This window comes from Acinonyx jubatus, chromosome B3, assembly GCF_027475565.1.
Source record: "Acinonyx jubatus isolate Ajub_Pintada_27869175 chromosome B3, VMU_Ajub_asm_v1.0, whole genome shotgun sequence".
NCBI lineage: Eukaryota > Metazoa > Chordata > Mammalia > Carnivora > Felidae > Acinonyx > Acinonyx jubatus.
Genome location: NC_069386.1, coordinates 136,407,371 through 136,425,403, shown reverse-complemented (window position 1 = coordinate 136,425,403; position 18,033 = coordinate 136,407,371). Strand labels below are relative to the sequence as shown.

Here is an 18,033-nt window from a genome sequence, read left to right as displayed (position 1 = left end):
CTAAGAAAATAGTCCTTTTTTTTAAGAGCAGTTAATGAATAAATAGTCTGGTCATACTCTGGGAAACATACATCAAGAATAAGAAAACCTAAAGATGTTCCAGTCAACAGAGAAAATACAAGATATATTTTTAAGCAACAGCTGGCGACAGACTGAATTTCAAGGGCAACCCCATGAAAGAAGCTTCTATCTCACAGAGGAAAGTCCCGCGGGATTCTGCGCTTTCATAACTGGGGCCAACAACAAAATCCAATTGAAATAACAAATCTCACCGTCGGATGCCACGTAAAATTAGTGGCTTCCTTGTTACGAGATGAAGGGAAGCATTTTTAAGATATGAAAATTCCCAGTGAAGTAGTTAGAAACGTTACCAGTCTTGCTATGGCTTCAGAAATGACATCCTTCAATTTAATGTGATGCAGTTTGTAGTGTTTAGACAAGGCTTCAGCAATACTAGATTTTCCCACAGCGGGGGGACCGAGAATGCAAATCTTGATCGGCTGAGAAAGGAGAATAAGGATCACACGGTGAGCTTCGGACGATCCGTGGCTAGACGGGAGTGGTTTTTTGGTTTTTAATTTTGGGGGGGGGGGGGTGCCTTTTTTTGAACGTCTCTGGATCCTGCAGGCTAACTCTTCTCTGCTGAGACTCCAGAGTCACTTCCTCCGCTGCTGGCCTTGTGGTCAGCGCCACATCATCCTGACGGCGCTGCTCTCCGATGGGAGTGGCCGTTCATGCTAATTCATTCAGCGGGTGTTTAGTGAGCCACTACTATGTGACCAACATGGGGGACACGGCGCTCAACAAAGATGTACTCAGGAACACCTCAAAATTATTAAAGAACAAAGTACTTGAGCGTCACAGGCTACCATATTACTCATTAAAGACAACGAAGACTGGGGCGCCCCGGGGGTGGGGCTCAGTGGGTTAAATGTCTGCCTCTTGATTTCAGCTCAGGTCACGGTCTCATGGTTTGTGACTTCGAGCCCCACATCGGGCTCTGTGCTGACAACGCGGAGCCTGCTTGGCCTTCTCTCTCTCTCCCTCTCCCAAAATAAATAAACTTAAAATTTTTTTTTAAAAAGACAACAAAGAAAGAGAATTTCTGGTCTAATGTGCGGGTGCTTAGTTTATCGCCTCATGAGTACTGTCTCTGGACTGGCTTGGTCTCTAAGTATCCTTTACTTTTTAACACAGTTAACTTATTCTAGTTTTTAAAAAACATGCTCATTTGGGGGGGAAAAAAAGCCTCACAATTTCTGCTGCTGAAACTTGCTCGAATATGCTACAGAAGCTGTGTGACATTCATAAGCAGTGAGTAAATGTTTATTTGCAACAGAAGTCGAAATATCAGCGGCAGTCGTTTCTTCCAAAATGGTCCAAACAACACTCGTGCAACCGAGGCTTCATATTTTGTGAGGCGATTAGTAACCAAAGTCAGGCTGATGGGGAGCATTTTCAGTGGCAGAGCGTCCATGTGCTTAAAGGTTTTGTAACTGCAGCCACAAAATTGGCCACGGTTATTATACCATCATATTATGCGACCACTCGCCAGGCAAGAAGGCCAAGTCTGTCAGGACAGAGGTGGCAACCAAGACAGCGGGCGGCGGAGGGGCGGGGGTCCCAGGGAGCGACTCGAGCTGAGTCTTGCTGGGCAGGGCTGCTCCCCTGGGTGGGTCTGAGGTCTAGCTGTCAACGGAGCGTGTTAACGTGTTGTCCACCCGCCAGCGGCAGAACTCCTGGGGAAGGCGCACCTCCTCCGGGTGAAAAACCAGAACGGCAGCTTATTCGTTTGATAATGAGACGTATGGCTGCCACTGAACTCAGAACTCCAAGTACACGTGTCTGGGGCATTTGCTCCCTCAGAGCAGACAGGCACGGAGGGCCGTTGATGAGCAGCGTTTGAAGCATGAAGAGCTGGGTGAATGAGCTACTTCATGGCATCTGGTCCCGGGGGCTTGAGGCACCTGTCCGCAGCAGGGACAACTTTGCCTTGCAAAAGGGACTGGAACCACGGGAGCCTTCAGCTTAAGACTCCACCTTTTGGGATGCCACTGGCCTGCCACGGTCTACGCTACCCTCGGTAGTTTCCTGCGCCACGCGGACCAACGCCCCCAGGGACGGCTAGACGGTTCAAGTGTGGGATACGCTTAGTCCCTCTACCCCGTTCCGTCCAGTCTTGCTGATCGGGAACCACGTGATCTCTTCAAGGCGTCTCGTCCTACCTCTACTCTGACTGCGTTGTTTTACCTTTGACCCAGAGAATGACACTAGTTTAACGATTTGAGCTGGGTTCTTGGGTGCCTCAGGATAGGCTCCTGCGTATCTCACATGCTTAACGGGACTGTCGTTTCTTTCGCTAAGACGCACGTCTTCTACGTACTCTTAACTGGGCATGCTTGTCAGGAGAAGGCGGTTCTTCGGACACAATGGGGATACCATTCTTGCTTTTCTGGAGTGTTCCCACCCTCAGTGGTAACTATGGGTATGATGGCACCTGCTCCTCCTGTGCTACCCTCCAGTTTTCACAACACGTTCTCATGTATTACCCACTATCGTCTTTGGGATGCTTCCCGGGCATAAATCCAAGGATCCGGGCAAGGGCTACATACGCCCGATTTCGGGGAGGGTGGTGTGCAGATGCCACCATTAGGCCATTCTTGCTAAGTTTGCATCCTAGCTAGTTTGAATCTCTGACTAGCTGTGTGACGTTGAAGAAATGCTTAAACTCTCTGAGCCTCAGTTTCCTCATCTCTAATGTGGAGATAAGAATATCTACCTTGAAGCTCTACCTGTGGTGATGAAAACGACCCGTGAACCCCCCGGCCAAAAGGAAGAGATGGGTTACCATCTCCCGTAGGTAACCCGGGGCTGAAACAGACAAGCCAGGAAGCCCCTGCCATTTTTCCGTTTATAGGCAGTGCTATCAGTCTTGAGCTTACTATCGTGTTCAATTTGTGTCAAGCGTAACAGTCATTAATCTAACTTTAAACTGTTTCATACTTAATTGACAAGAATTAATAGACACCTAGATTGTCAGACGTGGACAAGTCGGTCAAATTTGAAACAGAGCTTGAATTTAGAAATTGGGACATCTGAGAAAGAAAATACTTTCACTGGTGTAATCACACCAAACGTTTCATTTACTTCGCTCAAATTAGAAGTTGGAACAGGAAGGAGCTCCTGGATGGCTCAGTCGGTTAAGCGTTCAACTTCAGTTCAGGTCATGATCTAATAGTTCGTGGGTTCGAGCCCCGTGTCAGACTCTGTACTGACAGCTCAGAGCCTGGAACCTGCTTCAGATTCTGTGTCTCCCTCTCTCTCCGCCCCCTTCCCTGCTCATGCGCTCTCTCTCTCTTTCTCAAAATCAAATAAACATTAAAAAAAAAAAAAAAGAAGTTGGAACAGGAAATTGTTATAGTTACCAATAATCCTCTGCTTTGCTTGTACTCTTTGAGGATATTGCTGATATTTTCCACAAATCCCGTTTGGGCAAGCCATCGAATGTTAAAATTCTCCTTCACAAAAAGTGCTTCCATTCTCAGGTTGACCAGTAAATGATCAAGACACACTTGCTACAGGATAAAGGAATATTAGAGATTTGTCCTTTTCTTTGCCTTTCATTTTGACAGTCATAACAGGCCCAAATCACTGTCATCACAGGAAAAATATATATACATTCACAAAACCTGGATGTCAATCAATGGCGGTCCTCAGTGTGGACAGAGCGCCCTCTGTGGCCCTCCCTGGCACTTCTAAACTCTTCCCGTGTCTGCCCTCAGGGACAGGCAGCATCCTGGCCCTTAGTCTAGCAGCTCAAAGAAGTAGAGAGATACTAGAAGCCCCAGGAAAAGGTTTCTTTTTTTTTTTTCCCCCGCACCAATTGTAATTGGATCCATTCTTTGAACAGTGCAATCCCATGGCTCGAGATCCGAAAGAACAAATGTAGAGGAAAGCACTCCCTTTGACCCCCATCCCCACCCACCCAGCTCTGCTCCCCAGAGGCCGCCAGAGATACCAGCCCCTTCGGAAACATTCTCGAATGTAGTGTTTTGATGCAATTTATTCCTAAAATGAAGTATATCCTAGAGCAAGCTCCAAGAGCACACCGCTGACTAAGGATGTGTAGGTTTTTGTGGTGACGGGATCAGAAATCCCAGGTTCCTGTGTGAATTGCACAAAGAGACCAGAGCAAAAGGACAGTCGGCGTCTGTAAAGCATTTATGGATCAGATGTCTCAAATACATTTTCTGACCAGGACCTCTGAGGGTTTTTTGGAAAAGAAGAGAAAGGGAAGTTGCTTTGGGGTGCACTGTTCGGCTGTGCAGGAGGGGCAAAGGGGAACCGGAAGTCAGGCGTTCTGACTCCAAATCCCCCGAGAACCGATGCATTTTGGAAAAGACTCTTCAGTACTTACTGTTAAGTCCTTGGTTAGGAAAGCATTTTCTTTGGGGAGTCTCTGGATTTTCCCAGGGCCAGTATTTTTACTGATGCACTGTTAGAGAAAAACAGGGATATTATTTGGCTTGCCTATAAGATTTTGATATAAAATTTTTCAAATGAATGTAAACATAAGTGAATATATATGTATATGTGTGTGTGTGTGTGTGTGTGTGTGTGTGTGTGTGTGTGTATATATATATATATATATATATTTTTTTTTTTTTTTTGCAAAGCAGAGGGGAGTGCACTGAGGGTATTCATTGATTTATTTGTTAACAAGTATTCAAGTATTCAACGTTCACCACTACAGGCCAGGGACTGGAGACAGAGATGAGTGAGGCCGGATCCCTGCTCTCAAGGGGCTCTCAGTCTGGGCGGTGGGGGGGCGGGGAGGTGGCAAACATGTACACAGAAGATTATGTGGAAAGTCTGCAGTTGGAGGAGGGGATGCTGGGAAAAGAGGTGCCTGGCCAGTTGGGGGAGGTGGGAAGGAGGGAGGGAGGGTGCAGAGGAGGAGATCTGAGCTGAATGTTAAAGATGAGCAGGGGGTAGTTGGAGGAAGGCCACACTCACTGTGCTAGCTGGGCTCCAGGTTGACAAGCGGCCTGGCTTGGAGAGGGGAACCCCTCCCGGCCCCAGACCTAGGGCCTCTGGAAGCTGCCAGTAGGTTTGAGGAACCCGACCATGTCAGTACTTTGGGGCAAGTGTCCCAGAAACATTTTAGTGACCCCGTGTGTGATTCGTGTGTGTCTTGTCCCCACAGTGGCCTCTCCTACTTTCTTCCGTGCAGACTGGAGAGAGGCCATCTTGATGGTAAATTTCCCAGCACACACACGGCAAATGCAGATAGTGACTCTGGTTTTAAGTGACTCTTCCGTTTGGGGAGCCCCCAGTCTTGCCAGCGCACCCGATTCCATGGCTATACTTCAGGGGGTGAGACAATTTAAGAAATGCCGTCAAATATGGGATGAAACAGCTGTACCTTGACCAAGTCTTCCAGGGTGTGAATGGACTCGTCCACAGCAACCAGGTAGTGAAGCTTTGGCACGTGGTCTATTATGTTTTGAATCACTCTGCCGCCCACCAGGAGAAGCCATCGCCAGAGGGGAGGAAGCAAAAGAGATGTGGTCAAGTAGGGTTCACCGACCACCGCCGCCATGGGCCAGCCAGCATCTCCCTCCATGGCTAATGTGGTCGGCTGGGGGCGGGGGGGGAGGGAGGGATGGCAATCTCTACGGATGGGGAAGCGGGTAAAGTCCAGTGACACTTCCGGGGCTGAAGAGCCACTGGGAAAGTAGAAAGGCCAGGAGTTGAGGGGCCATCTGTCTGCCTCCAGATTCTCCCAGTGCGCAACAAAGGGCACCTGACGACCAACAGGACTTTAGTTTGTGAAGTCTGCTCACCCAGGGGCTCCTGGGAGTCTCTCAAGTGCTCCGGAGAGGGGGTTTCACAAAGTCAGACACAGATTCAGAGAAGCCGTGGCTGTCTTTGGGGAACTGCGTGGCGCTAAGAGGCAGGGCAGGGGCTAAGATTTCCTGCCCTGGGCCAGTCACGATTGCCAACATCCGAGGGCCCGCCTCTGGGCAAAGGCTGTGCCGTGGGCTTTCTGGGTGTTCCTTCCCTGACTTCTCACAAGTCTACCAGGCGGGTACCGTTGCTATCCCCATCTTATTATTTTTTCTTTTTTTTTGTTTTTTGTTTTTTAACGTTTATTTATTTTTGAGACAGAGAGAGACAGAGCATGAACGGGGGAGGGGCAGAGAGAGAAAGGGAGACACAGAATCAGAAACAGGCTCCAGGCTCTGAGCCATCAGCACAGAGCCTGAGGCGGGGCTCGAACTCACGAACCGTGACATCGTGACCTGAGCCGAAGTCGGACGCTCAACCGACTGAGCCACCCAGGCACCCCCATATTATTATTTTTTAATGTCTATTTGTTTTTGAGAGAGACAGAGTGCAAGCAGGGGAGGGGCAGAGAGAGAGGGAGACACAGAATCTGAAGCAGGCTCCACGCTTAGCGCAGGACCTGACTCAGGGCTCAATCTCACGACCCTGGGATCATAACCTGAGCCGAAATCAAGAGTCGGGCACCCAACTGACTGGGCCACCCAGGCGCTCCGGTATTTTGTGTTCATAACGTAAAGGATTCTGTCACATCTTTAAAACCTAATAATGTAATAATGTAAAGTGTCCGCTGGAAAGAAGGGTACGTTTCAGCGTTTCCATGTGCAGTGTTACATGTTGGCTAGAACAGATCTAGGTTTTGCACGCAGTCTGGAGTTGATATAATTTGGAGGACGCGTCTTTAAGAAAAATAATAAAACTTAAATTTAGGACCTTGGAAGAGACCCACGTAGCGGTGGGGGTCTTGAAATCTAAGCTTCATGGTTTCCCAGTAAATTTGTAAACCTACCCGGGATCACGACTAATTGCCTAAATGACCACTGGAATCTAGAAGCCAGAGTCTCGGGGAAGGGCTGACACTGCTCACTCCTGGCGGGGGGTGGGTGGGCGGGTGGGTGGAGGGGGGTGCAACAGGGCAGTAGAATAAAGCCCCCGGAACCTAAAATGTAGAAGTGATAAACCATAAATACAGTGAACCCTCTCTCTGACCCCAGTGTCCAAGTCAGGGTCTGCAAAGAGGAAGGCTCTCCAGACGTGTCTGGAGCCTAGCGCTGGGATACAGTGTGAGTGTGAAACACGTGTGCTCAAGTGGCCTACAATTGCCAAAAACACCTGCTTCAGGTTTAGAATTTGCGATCTGATTTCTGGAACTTAATTAAGTTGGTAGGCTGGACACAACACTCTCACCTGAGACAGAGGAACAAGAGAGTAGGTCCCCAGAATGCACATAACACAGTCTTATCTTTTCCCGAATTGGAAGGCATGCTGTTCTGTGGGAGAACAGTCTAAAAGATGACCTTGAACTTGTCATCCAAAGTGCAGCACTTTAAATTTTTTTTTTTTTACGTTTATTTATTTTTGAGACGGAGAGAGACAGAGCTCTGTTCTTAATCCCCTCTGTTCTCCCCCCATGATGGGGGAGGGTCAGAGAGAGAGAGGGAGACACAGAATCCAAAACGGGCTCCAGGCTCTGAGCTGTCAGCACAGAGCCCGACGCGGGGCTCGAACTCACGGACCACGAGATCGTGTCCTGAGCCGAAGTCGGATGCTTAACCGACTGAGCCACCCAGGTGCCCCCAAAGTAGAGCACTTTTAGATGGTGGACCCTATTCCACCAGATGCAAACTGGAGATAATAACCACACCTTCTGCATAGGGTCGTTGCCAAGAATAAATACAATAACACATGTGAGGGTTGTGGCGTGTGTAAGTGCTCACTCCAGGCTCACTCCAACACCAGCACGTTAGTCAATTACTTCTAGAGAAGTCGTATCTCTAGGACGATACTTACCCTGCTAGATCAAGAACATGGATTGTTGGGATTACATTTGTTCCATCTCCAAACACTGGCAACGCAGGGACCTCACCCAACCAAGCCATCTAAAAGAAAAGCAAAAGCGTATTTTCCCTGGTTATGCATAACTATTATGGCTCACACACACAGCCATAGTCAGGGGCATCCGAAAGACCCACTTATCTGATGAAGTCATCGCCTAAGGGGATGTTTTGAAAATCAGTTCTTTCTTTTTTTTATTAAAAAAAATTGTTTTAATGTTTATTTATTTTTGAGAGAGAGAGAGAGAGAGCGAGCAGGGGAGGGGCAGAGAGACAGGGAGACACAGAATCCGAAGCAGCAGGCTCCAGGCTCTGAGCTGTCAGCATGGAGCCTGATGGGGGCTCGAAGTCACAAGCTGTGTGATCATAACCTGAGCCGAAGCTGGACGCTCAACAGACTGAGCCACCCAGGCGCCCCTGAAAACCAGTTCTGATGGGATTTAGTTGCTGATCGAGTCCTATTAAGAGAAATAGTGTAACCTCAGGGCTGAAATACTTTACAAGAAATCTCTTTCCTGGCTCTCTTCAGGAGTCATCTGCATGGCGTCTATACAGAAAGGAAACGTTTTCATATGCGTGACACCTTCCACTCTTACCAAAAAATGTGAATTCAAGTCTAAAATTCCTCCCACAGGGCCAGGGATAATTAGTATCAGTTCATAGATGAAATGCTTAGTTGATAAAGTATTCTGCAGGAGGCTACATTTCTGATGAGTTGGGGAGCCTGGATTTGAACCCTGGTCTTCAGGGTCCAAGTCCTTGTCTTTTCCCTGCATTAGGTATTTCAGTAAATAGACAGTCTGGGTATTGTTCAGCTGTCAGGTACTAGATTATTTTAAATTGCTTTTATTTTTTTTAAGTCTATTTATTTTGAAAGAGAGAGAGAGAGCACATGAGCAAAAGAGCAGGGGAAGGACAGAGAGAGGGAGAGACAGAATCCAAAGCAGGCTCCAAGCTGTCATTGCAGAGCCCAATGTGGGCCTCAATCTCACGACCCCGAGATCATGACCTGAGCTGAAATTGAGAGTCAGACACTTAACCAACTGAGCCACCCAGGAGCCCCTTAAGTGACTTTTAAACAGTCAAAGAGGTAGGCGTGGGGGCCACAGCAAACCACTGGATCTTGTAAGATATTCTGGACTCTGCAAAACCACTGAAGAACTTTAAGCAGTAGACCGTTGAATTTGAAGCAGTAAACCACCGAAGAATTGACATCAGATTTGCTTTTGTTGCCACTAGAAAGAATGATGGGGATTAAGAGTTGAAACGGGAAGGTGGAAGTCAGGACAGTTGTGCAGACAAGAGATGTCTGCCCTCCCCAGCCTGTGGGTGGAGGACTGGGGGAGCGCGGTTGGAGAGAAGGGAGATACTGGGGAGGTTGGCTCTACAGTACTGGGGGGTTTCGTGATGGATGAGAAGGAGGGAGGGGTTGGGTTGTGGTTGGTGCGGCTGGGTGGAAGAAGGTCCCATTTTCAGAGATGAGGTCCTAGAGGAATGGCAGGTTTGGGGGTGACTGTAGGTGGAGTTTGGGTTTGTGAACCATCCAAAGTGAGGTGTCGAATAAATAGGCAGCCAGATGTACAGAGCTAGGACTAAGGAGAGAGCCCTGCTGGAGAAACTTATGTTTGAGAGTCATTGGCCCCAGTCACGGGAATGGACAGACCCACCCAGGGAAAGAGTGTAGACAGAGAAGACCAGAGGGTCTGGGGCAGGAACCTGAGAAAGCCAACATTCAGTGGTCAGGTGGGTGAGGGGTAGCTGAGAACCGATAAGGAGAGACTACAAATGGACATCATCACCTACCATTGTCCCACACTTCGGCCCCACGCAGCTTTTTGCTGTCCCTTAACACAGCCCACACATTGCTGCCTCCAGTCTTCGTGCTTACAGTTCCCACTGCCTTTCCCCCAGAAAACGAAGGAGCCGCCTCCCTTTTCACTTCCTGCTCACATGTCCCCTCATGAGAAAGGCTTTCCCCGACCATCATATCCAAGATACAACCTCCTAGCCCTACCGCCGGCTCTCTTTCTACCTTTCTCTGCTTTGTTGCTTTCCATTTTGTTTTCAACAGCTGAAATACTCAACGTCTACTGGCTAATTTGGCCCTTGTCTACTACTCTCCTCCTCTTCCCCAGTGGAATCCAAGCCCCACAAACGCAGGGATTTTATTACGGCATCGGATTCCCCGAATCTACAATGGTTTCCGGCCCATGGGAGGCATCGACGTTTGTCTCATGAATGAAAGGAGATCCATCTTGTTCCCTTATTATGCCGAGAGTGTGGTAAATACGAATTGTTAGTAACAGGAAAGGAAAATAGAAAAAAAAAATCTTCAAATTGTATAACCTTACGGTAAAATGCTTTAAAAAAAAAACTTCAGTCATTGAAAACTCATACCTTGAAAAAATAATGTAAGATGCCTCCTTCCACTCCATACTGAAGTCCAGCAGCAACCACGTAAGTCGCGAATTTTTTGACCTATTAGATAAAGTACAGAAGAAAAGCTAAATGTAATATTATTAATCATACCAAACCAGATTATTTTCGTGGTTAGAATGAGTACTATATGAATGCTTCTGACCACTATTAAAATTGATTTGGTACATTTTTTTAAGTTTATTTATTTATTTTGAGAAAGAGAGAGATTGAGCGTGAGCAGGGGAGGAGCAAAGACAGAGAGAGACAGAGACAGAGACAGAGATAGAGACAGAGATAGAGAATCCCAAGCAGGCTCCACACTGTCAGCACAGAGCCTCACGAACTAGGAGATCATGACCTGAGCCAAAACAAGAATCAGATGCTTAACCGCCTGAGCCACCCAGGCGCTCTGGGACTTTTTTTTTTTTTTAATTTTTTTTTTTTAACGTTTATTTATTTTTGAGACAGAGAGAGAGCATGAACGGGGGAGGGGCAGAGAGACAGGGAGACACAGAATTGGAAGCAGGCTCCAGGCTCTGAGCCATCAGCCCAGAGCCCGACGCAGGGCTCGAACTCATGGACCGCGAGATCGTGACCTGAGCCAAAGTCGGACGCTTAACCAACTGAGCCACCCAGGTGCCCCTGGGACTTTTAATTAACTAAAAGCCAGAGACGATGATGTGTGACAACTTAACACCTCCATGCACTATACTGGCATGGGTCCTTCCATGACAATCTTTACTTACCCAGTAGGGGAGGCGGACACATATATGGAGTTTCTAGGAACGGGCCACACTACAACGTGTGATATTGTGATTCATAACAAGATACATATATTTGGTTTTCATCTCCATATCTGGCACTGAGTTCCTACAACTACAGGAATGTCCTAAGCCATAGAGTGATCAAGGTGTCTTTTGTTATGTCAATCAGGTGACTTTTGGACCCAGTCTGGAGATGTGGGTTGATTGCCTGAAACGCCAAGCTTGTGACCAGAAGGTCAGAACTTCCAACTCCTGTACCACCTCCAGGGAGGGGTGAGGGGTGGAGAGGAGTTCAGTCACCAATGGCCACCGATTTACTCAAACATGATGAAGTCTCCATAAGAGCCCAAAAGGAGGCTTGGATAGCTTCTAGATTGGTGAAATGTGTGCAGACTCGGGAAGAGTAGGGAAACTCCATGACTTTCCCTATCCCTTGCCCTGTGGATCTCTTCCATCTGGCTCTTCTGGAGTTATATTCTTAAAAGTGTATTTATTTATTTTTGAGAAAGAAAGAGAGAGCAAGCGAGAGAGGGCAAGAGAGTGAACAGGGGAGGGGCAGAGAGAGAGGGAGAGAGAGAATCTCAAGCAAGCTCTGCGTTGTCAGCACAGAGTCCAACATGGGGCTCGAATTCATGAACCGTAGGATGGTGACCTGAGCCGAAATCCAGAGTTGGGCATTTAACCAACTGAGCCACCCAGGTGCCCCTGAGTTATATTCTTTTATTATAGCAAACTGGTAATCTAGTATGTAAAATGTTTCTCTGAATTCTGTGAGCCACTCTAGCAAACTCTTCAAACCTAAGGTGGGGGAGGTGAGTGGGGTCATTGGAACCTCCAACCCATATGGGTTGGTCAGAAGCACAGGTGACAACTTGGGCTTGCAACTGAAGAGGGTAGAAGCAGAAAAATGTTCACCTTTAGCTCAGAAGGCTGACCTATAGCCTGCATAGTTTTGATAAGGATCAAATACATACGGGTTGCTACATTCTTCTAGGGTCTCATGACCGCCCGTGTATTTCACTGACAGTTAATATTGAACTGAATGATACGCACCAGAGAAATCTCGTGAAAGTAGTTTCACCAGTAGAAATTCGAAGAAGCATTTCTGATCTCATACTTCCTGCACGTCCCCACCCCCTTGAGCACTCAGCATATAACCACCAGCTTCGTACAGAAAAAGTGCAGCCCTTTCTGCCCACGGGTCCTGTCCCCATGCTACTTAAATAAACTTACTAAGTTGTTACATACACCGTCTCAAGAATTCTTTCTTGACCGTTGCGCTCGACGACCCCACAACACAACTGGTGTCTGAAGAGGCAGGTGGCAGGCTTGCAGGGCTGAGCCCTAGCGGGATCTGACGTCACCTCCAGGAAGATAGTGTCAGAACTGAGTTGAAATGTAGGACACCCAGCTGGTGCCAAGACTGTCTTTGCCTCGTGGAAAACCCCTCCCAGGGTGTGCGTGCACACACGTTGGAACTGGGTCCAGAAACTCTGTCGGGAAAGTGAGTCTCTTCTGCTCCAGGTGGTGGATTAAAAAATCTAAAGCCTCCTAGCGCAAATACCAAAAAATGCCAAATAAGATGCCACTCATATCCTGCCAGCAAGGCAGAATTCTCAAGGAAATAAGAGCTACCCGCTAGGAACCAAAAACAGAAGTGACTCAGTGGGTTGAGTGTCCGACTCTTGATGTCAGCTCAGGTCGTGGTCTCACAGTTTGTGGGTTCAAGCCCCTCATTGGGCTCTGAGCTGACAGTGCGGAGCCTGCTTGGGATTCTCTCTCTCCCTCTCTGCCTCCCCTGCTCATGTGTGCACGTGCTCGCTCTCTCTCTCTCTCAAAATAAATAAATACTTAAAAAAAAAAAACAAACCAGAAGTGAAAACAAGAGTGGGGAGAGCAGAGAGTTGGGCCACAGTATGAAGGGTGCATTCACAACAAAAGGGTGACCTTAGAAGGAAGTCCTCCCTGCGACAGAAGACGGCGAGAAAGAATCATGTCCAACCTAGCCAAGGCTTTGGAAGGAAAAATGCTCCCTGGAGAATTTTAACCTTGGCCTTGTACTTTTCAGAGGTTTGTCTTTCACATTTAAATTCCCTGCTTAATCCAGATATTCCAGAGTCAAAAAGTAACATAAAAAGCATTTTAGGCAGTGAGACTCTTTAGAGCACTTCAGAGAGGCAGATACAAAGCCCCTGCTACCCCCACCCAGGGACCTCCCTTGTCCCTTAAAGCCCCAGTAAAGGGACAACGCTGGGGCAAGAGTGGTGACTTATGGTAGCAGAGGTGTGCTGGTTTGAGGGCACAGCATTGACCGTGAAGCCAATAACAACTGTAAGGCATGTTCACATGGTGAATTCCCATTTCCCACTGACCATGATGAATCCTGAAGGCACCCGACTCATGAACATCCTTGAGACTTTTATAGCAGCACTTTTGGTGAACACAGACTTCGCATTAGCTCCCTTTCCCCTGAGAACTCATCTACATGAGGTTTTTAGGGGCGATGAGCTATTAAATAACCAACGTCGACAATTTAAAGAGATGCTATTTAAAAAAAAAAATCCATGTCAAATTACAGGATTATTTTTATAATTGGAGTTCCATAAATCGCCAGAAAATATGTTTAATAGTGACTTTGTAGAAAAAGACCTTATTGAAAATGAGCTCACAAACCAAAATTATAAAACTTATGAGGGAACAAACAATCCACCACAAATGAAATCAGACTTGCACTGCCTTCAGAAAATAAATTAGCAGAGGGGCGCCTGGGTGGCTCAGTCGGTTACACGTCCGACTTCAGCTCAGGTCGTGATCTCACAGTTCCTGAGTTTGAGCCCCGCGTCGGGCTCTGTGCCGACAGCTCGGAGCCTGGAGCCTGCTTCGGATTCTGTGTCTTCCTTTCTCTGCTCCTCTCCTGCTCATGCTCTGTGTCTCTCTCTCACTCTCAAAAATAAATAAGCATTAAAAAAAAGAAAGAGTAGAAATGAGCAGAGATTGTGGAATAAATATGTTTGTACTGATAAAAAAATAAAGACATGGGAAACAAAGGAAACGAACACAATGATGAGGGTGGTGACAACAGAGATGATGATAAAGAACAGGCAGGTGTAGAGTAAAGAACAGAGAGGAGTCAAGGTTGCTGATTTAAGGTGGAGGAAGAGAGTTGACCACATCCTAGCCTCCCTCCCCACTGCATTCATCAGAGCCTGAGTCAGGCTGAGCTAGCAGGAAAGAAGTTTAAAATTAAATGGTAGACTGATGGCTTTAGTATTAAACTTGTCTGAGCCTTTGTAAGAACTAGAAAAGACTCCATTAATACCTGAGAATGGTCTGGAAAGCTGTGGACTTGGCTGGAGATATTGTCCTGCTCTCAATTATTAAGAAAAAATAAACAGATTTTATAGTTTCATTCTGGCAATGTCAAACACTGTGAAGGGGTTACAAGACTGTGCCTTGAAATGAGCACGCCAAAAATCTAACATGATATCAAGGAGATATGGATAAATGTATTCCATAGTATATCCCTGTCAGTAATCGATAAACTCAGGAGACCCCAAACTAGTAAGATATGCAAAACACCATTAAGAAACTTGACCTAAGTAGACATATATAGAAACTCCACACAGTTTGAAATACACAGGTTTTTCAAGTCCATGTGGAAATTAAAATAAAAACAACACAGGCCATGTACTATGTAGCAAAGAATCTCATGACCAAATTCTCTGACCACATTCTCTGACCACCCCAGACCACATTCTCTGACCAAAAAGCAATTAAGTTAGAAATGAACAACAAAAAGATAACACCTTCTCTAGATATCTGGAAATTTAAGAAACCATTTCTCAATAATTCACAGCACTGCTTCCCAAGTTCTAATAGACTATAGAAAATTTGTAGAAATTAATAATAATACAAATACCATTTATGGCACTTCAAAACTTGAAAGCTGTTAAAATTATACTTGGTAGCAAATTTGTGGCATTAAGTGGTTATATTAGAAAAACAAAGACTGAATATTAATAAACTTAGCTTCTAAAACAAAACAGCATAAACGCAAATTAGAAAGAAGAATAATAAAGACAGAGAAATTGATTTATTAAAAAACAAAGAAATAGCAGAATACAGCAAAAACTACCTCTTTGATAAGAATAATAAAATTGAAAAATTGATTCAGGGGTGCCTGGGTGGCTCAGTTGGTTAAGTGTCCAACTTCCACTCAGGTCATGATCTCGCAGCTTGTGAGTTCGAGCCCTGCATCAGGCTCTGTGCTGACAGCTTGGAGCCTGGAGCCTGCTTCCAATTCTGTGTCTCCCTCTCTCTCTGCCCCTCCTCTGCTCATGCTCTGTCTCTCTCAAAAATAAATAAACATTAAAATGTAAAAAAAATTGATTCAGATTGATGAAGAAAAGAAGGGTAAGACAAATAAACAGCAACATTGGAGTTTGAGTTGCTGAAACAGACACTTTTTCCTTTTGGAGTTCTGAAGATTTAAAAAAGATTTACGGACACATGGATGGCTCAGTTGGTTAGGTATCCAACTCTTGATTTCAGCTCAGGTCATGAACTCCCCATTCATGGAATCGAGCCCCCTGTTGGGCTCTACACTGATGGCTCAGAGCCTGCTTGGGATTCTCTCCCTCTCTCTCTCTCTACCCCTCCCTGATTCACTCTCTCTCTCTCTCAAAATAAATAAATAAAAATAAACATTTAAAAATATTTGGGGTGCCTGGGTGGCTCAGTTGGTTAAGTGTCTGACTCTGCTCAGGTCATGATCTCGTGGTTCATGGGTTTGTGAGTTCGAGCCCTGTATCAGGCTCTCTGCTGTCAGCACCAAGCCCACTTTGAATGCTCTGCCCCACCTGTCTCTCTGCACCTCCCCTGCTTGCTCTCTCTCTCTCTCTCAAAAATAAAAATTAAACACAATTTTTTTTAAGATTAAAGAGATTAAAACTTTGTAAAAAGGCAGATGGATCTCCAAGTCACAACTTTATTACTGGTGTGGTTTAGGCTAGAGGACATTACTTAGCTGAGCAGGGATGAGGGGCTTCCTAATCCTGGACTCCAGAATAAGACAAATTTTCCCAACCAGGCACAGGCAGCACCAGAAAACTATGGGTTGGTTCTCCCCTGGGGGGCTGCCCCTGCAACACTCAGGGCATGAAGACGCTGAACGCTGAATGCAGGCACAGCAACATTGAATTCAGCAACGCTGAATGCAGCTACGTTACAGCTGTAGCCCAGAGCAACGAGAGGGAGGTGGGGTCAACATGACGTGACCACGCCCCTGACACAGCCACCAATCACGTAACCCGATTGAGCTTCAAGCCGCGGGGTAACAGGTGCCGGCATGAAGACAGCCTTTGGGGAGGATACCCAGGCTCTTCCTCATGGGCACCAAAAGAGTGGGAAAGCAGTGATGCCCCCTCACAATATTCGTCCTGAAAAGGGAGACTAAACTACAAATAGAAATTTAAAAAACATCTTAGGAGAGACTTATGGGCAACTTTTGCCAGTTAATTTGAAAACTTAGCCTAAAGGGCTAGTTTCTTGCCCCCAAAACCCACGACTGCCTTCCCCCAGTCCAAGATTGTTTTATAGGCAAATTGTACCAAATATTCAAGAGATATGCCCAATTTCATATAAATTACAAGAAAACAGTAAATTTTGTTTTCAATTTGTATGGGAATAGTAAAACCAGGAAACTAAAACAGGAAAGAGACAGTATGACAAAGGCAGACTATAAGCTATTTTCACTTATCATCTTGAATCTAAGTGCAAAAATCTCCAATATGGCATTATCAAAACAAATCCAGAAACTTTTTTTTTTTTTTTAAGTGAGCTCTACATCCAATGTAGGGCTTGATCTCACAACCCTGAGGTCAAGAGTTATTCATGCTCTACTGACTGAGACAGTCAAGCAGCCCTGGAAATATTTTTTATTAAAAAATTATCATGAGCAACTTGGGTTCGCCAGAGAATACAAGCATCAAAAGTCAGTGTGGTACACAAATTATTACAATAAATTTCATAAATTACCATTGAGATCTGACAGGTGACCATTTTTTCAGGGACTATGTACACAATACCCCACAATTAAGTGGTATTCAGGGACGACTTAATGATTGAAGTAATTTGCAAGATAGACAGGCAATTCTGGTTAATTTAAAATACTAATTAAAGTCAATATACTTGCATTTTTAACAATATTTTAAAATATTTTTAAAAGTTTTTAATGTGTATTTATTTTTGAGAGAGAAACAAGCATGAGCAGGGAGGGGCAGAGAGAGAGAGCGAGAGAGAGGGAGACACAGAATCCAAAGCAGGCTCCAGGCTCTGAGCTGTCAGCACAGAGCCCGATGCGGGGCTCAAATTCACAAACCATGAGATCGTGACCTGAGCCGAAGTCTGACGCTGAACCGACTGAACCACCCAGGTGCCCCTAAAATATTCTAAATAATCAGTGTGACTCATTTAAAGATGGAGGCACCCAGTTCAAGCCATGTTTAGTGTTAGGCAAATCACAACTATTTAAGCAACTTGTATAATTATCAGGGCTCCCCCTTTGTCTCAGAAAACTAAATAAGTCCGCCTTCGGGGGGACTACATATATTACTACATATATTTAGGTGGTACATAAATATGAATGTGATGGCTGCAGGTGTGGTCAGCAGAAGAGCATCGGACAACCAGCCTCAGGAGTGCCAAGACCTCAACTGCTTGTTCACGGCCGGGAGGCCAGCTCTTAGCCACAGTGCCTGGTACACAGTAGGATCTAAAAGGACATGTGTTAAATGAATGGGTTAAAGTTTACTTCTAAGGTTCAATCGACCCAATGCAAAGCACTAGGTTTAAAACAGGGTCATTGAGAGGCGCCTGGGTGGCTCAGTCAGTTGAGCGTCTGACTCACGATTTTGGCTCAGGTCATGATCCCGGGGTCATGGGACAGGGCC

General features: G+C 46.0%; 1 protein-coding gene across 1 annotated transcript in view; it reads right to left on the bottom strand.

Moving 5' to 3' along the window:
• Window positions 1-18,033, bottom strand: part of AK7 (adenylate kinase 7) — a 69,929-nt gene that overhangs the window by 22,841 nt on the left and 29,055 nt on the right. The window contains exons 7-12 of the mRNA XM_053225110.1: window positions 10,299-10,379; window positions 7,858-7,946; window positions 5,426-5,516; window positions 4,418-4,495; window positions 3,426-3,575; window positions 372-500 (exon numbers count right to left, since the gene is read on the bottom strand). Of these exons, the coding sequence (XP_053081085.1) occupies window positions 372-500; window positions 3,426-3,575; window positions 4,418-4,495; window positions 5,426-5,516; window positions 7,858-7,946; window positions 10,299-10,379 (618 nt within the window). The remainder of the gene's footprint in view (window positions 1-371; window positions 501-3,425; window positions 3,576-4,417; window positions 4,496-5,425; window positions 5,517-7,857; window positions 7,947-10,298; window positions 10,380-18,033) is intronic.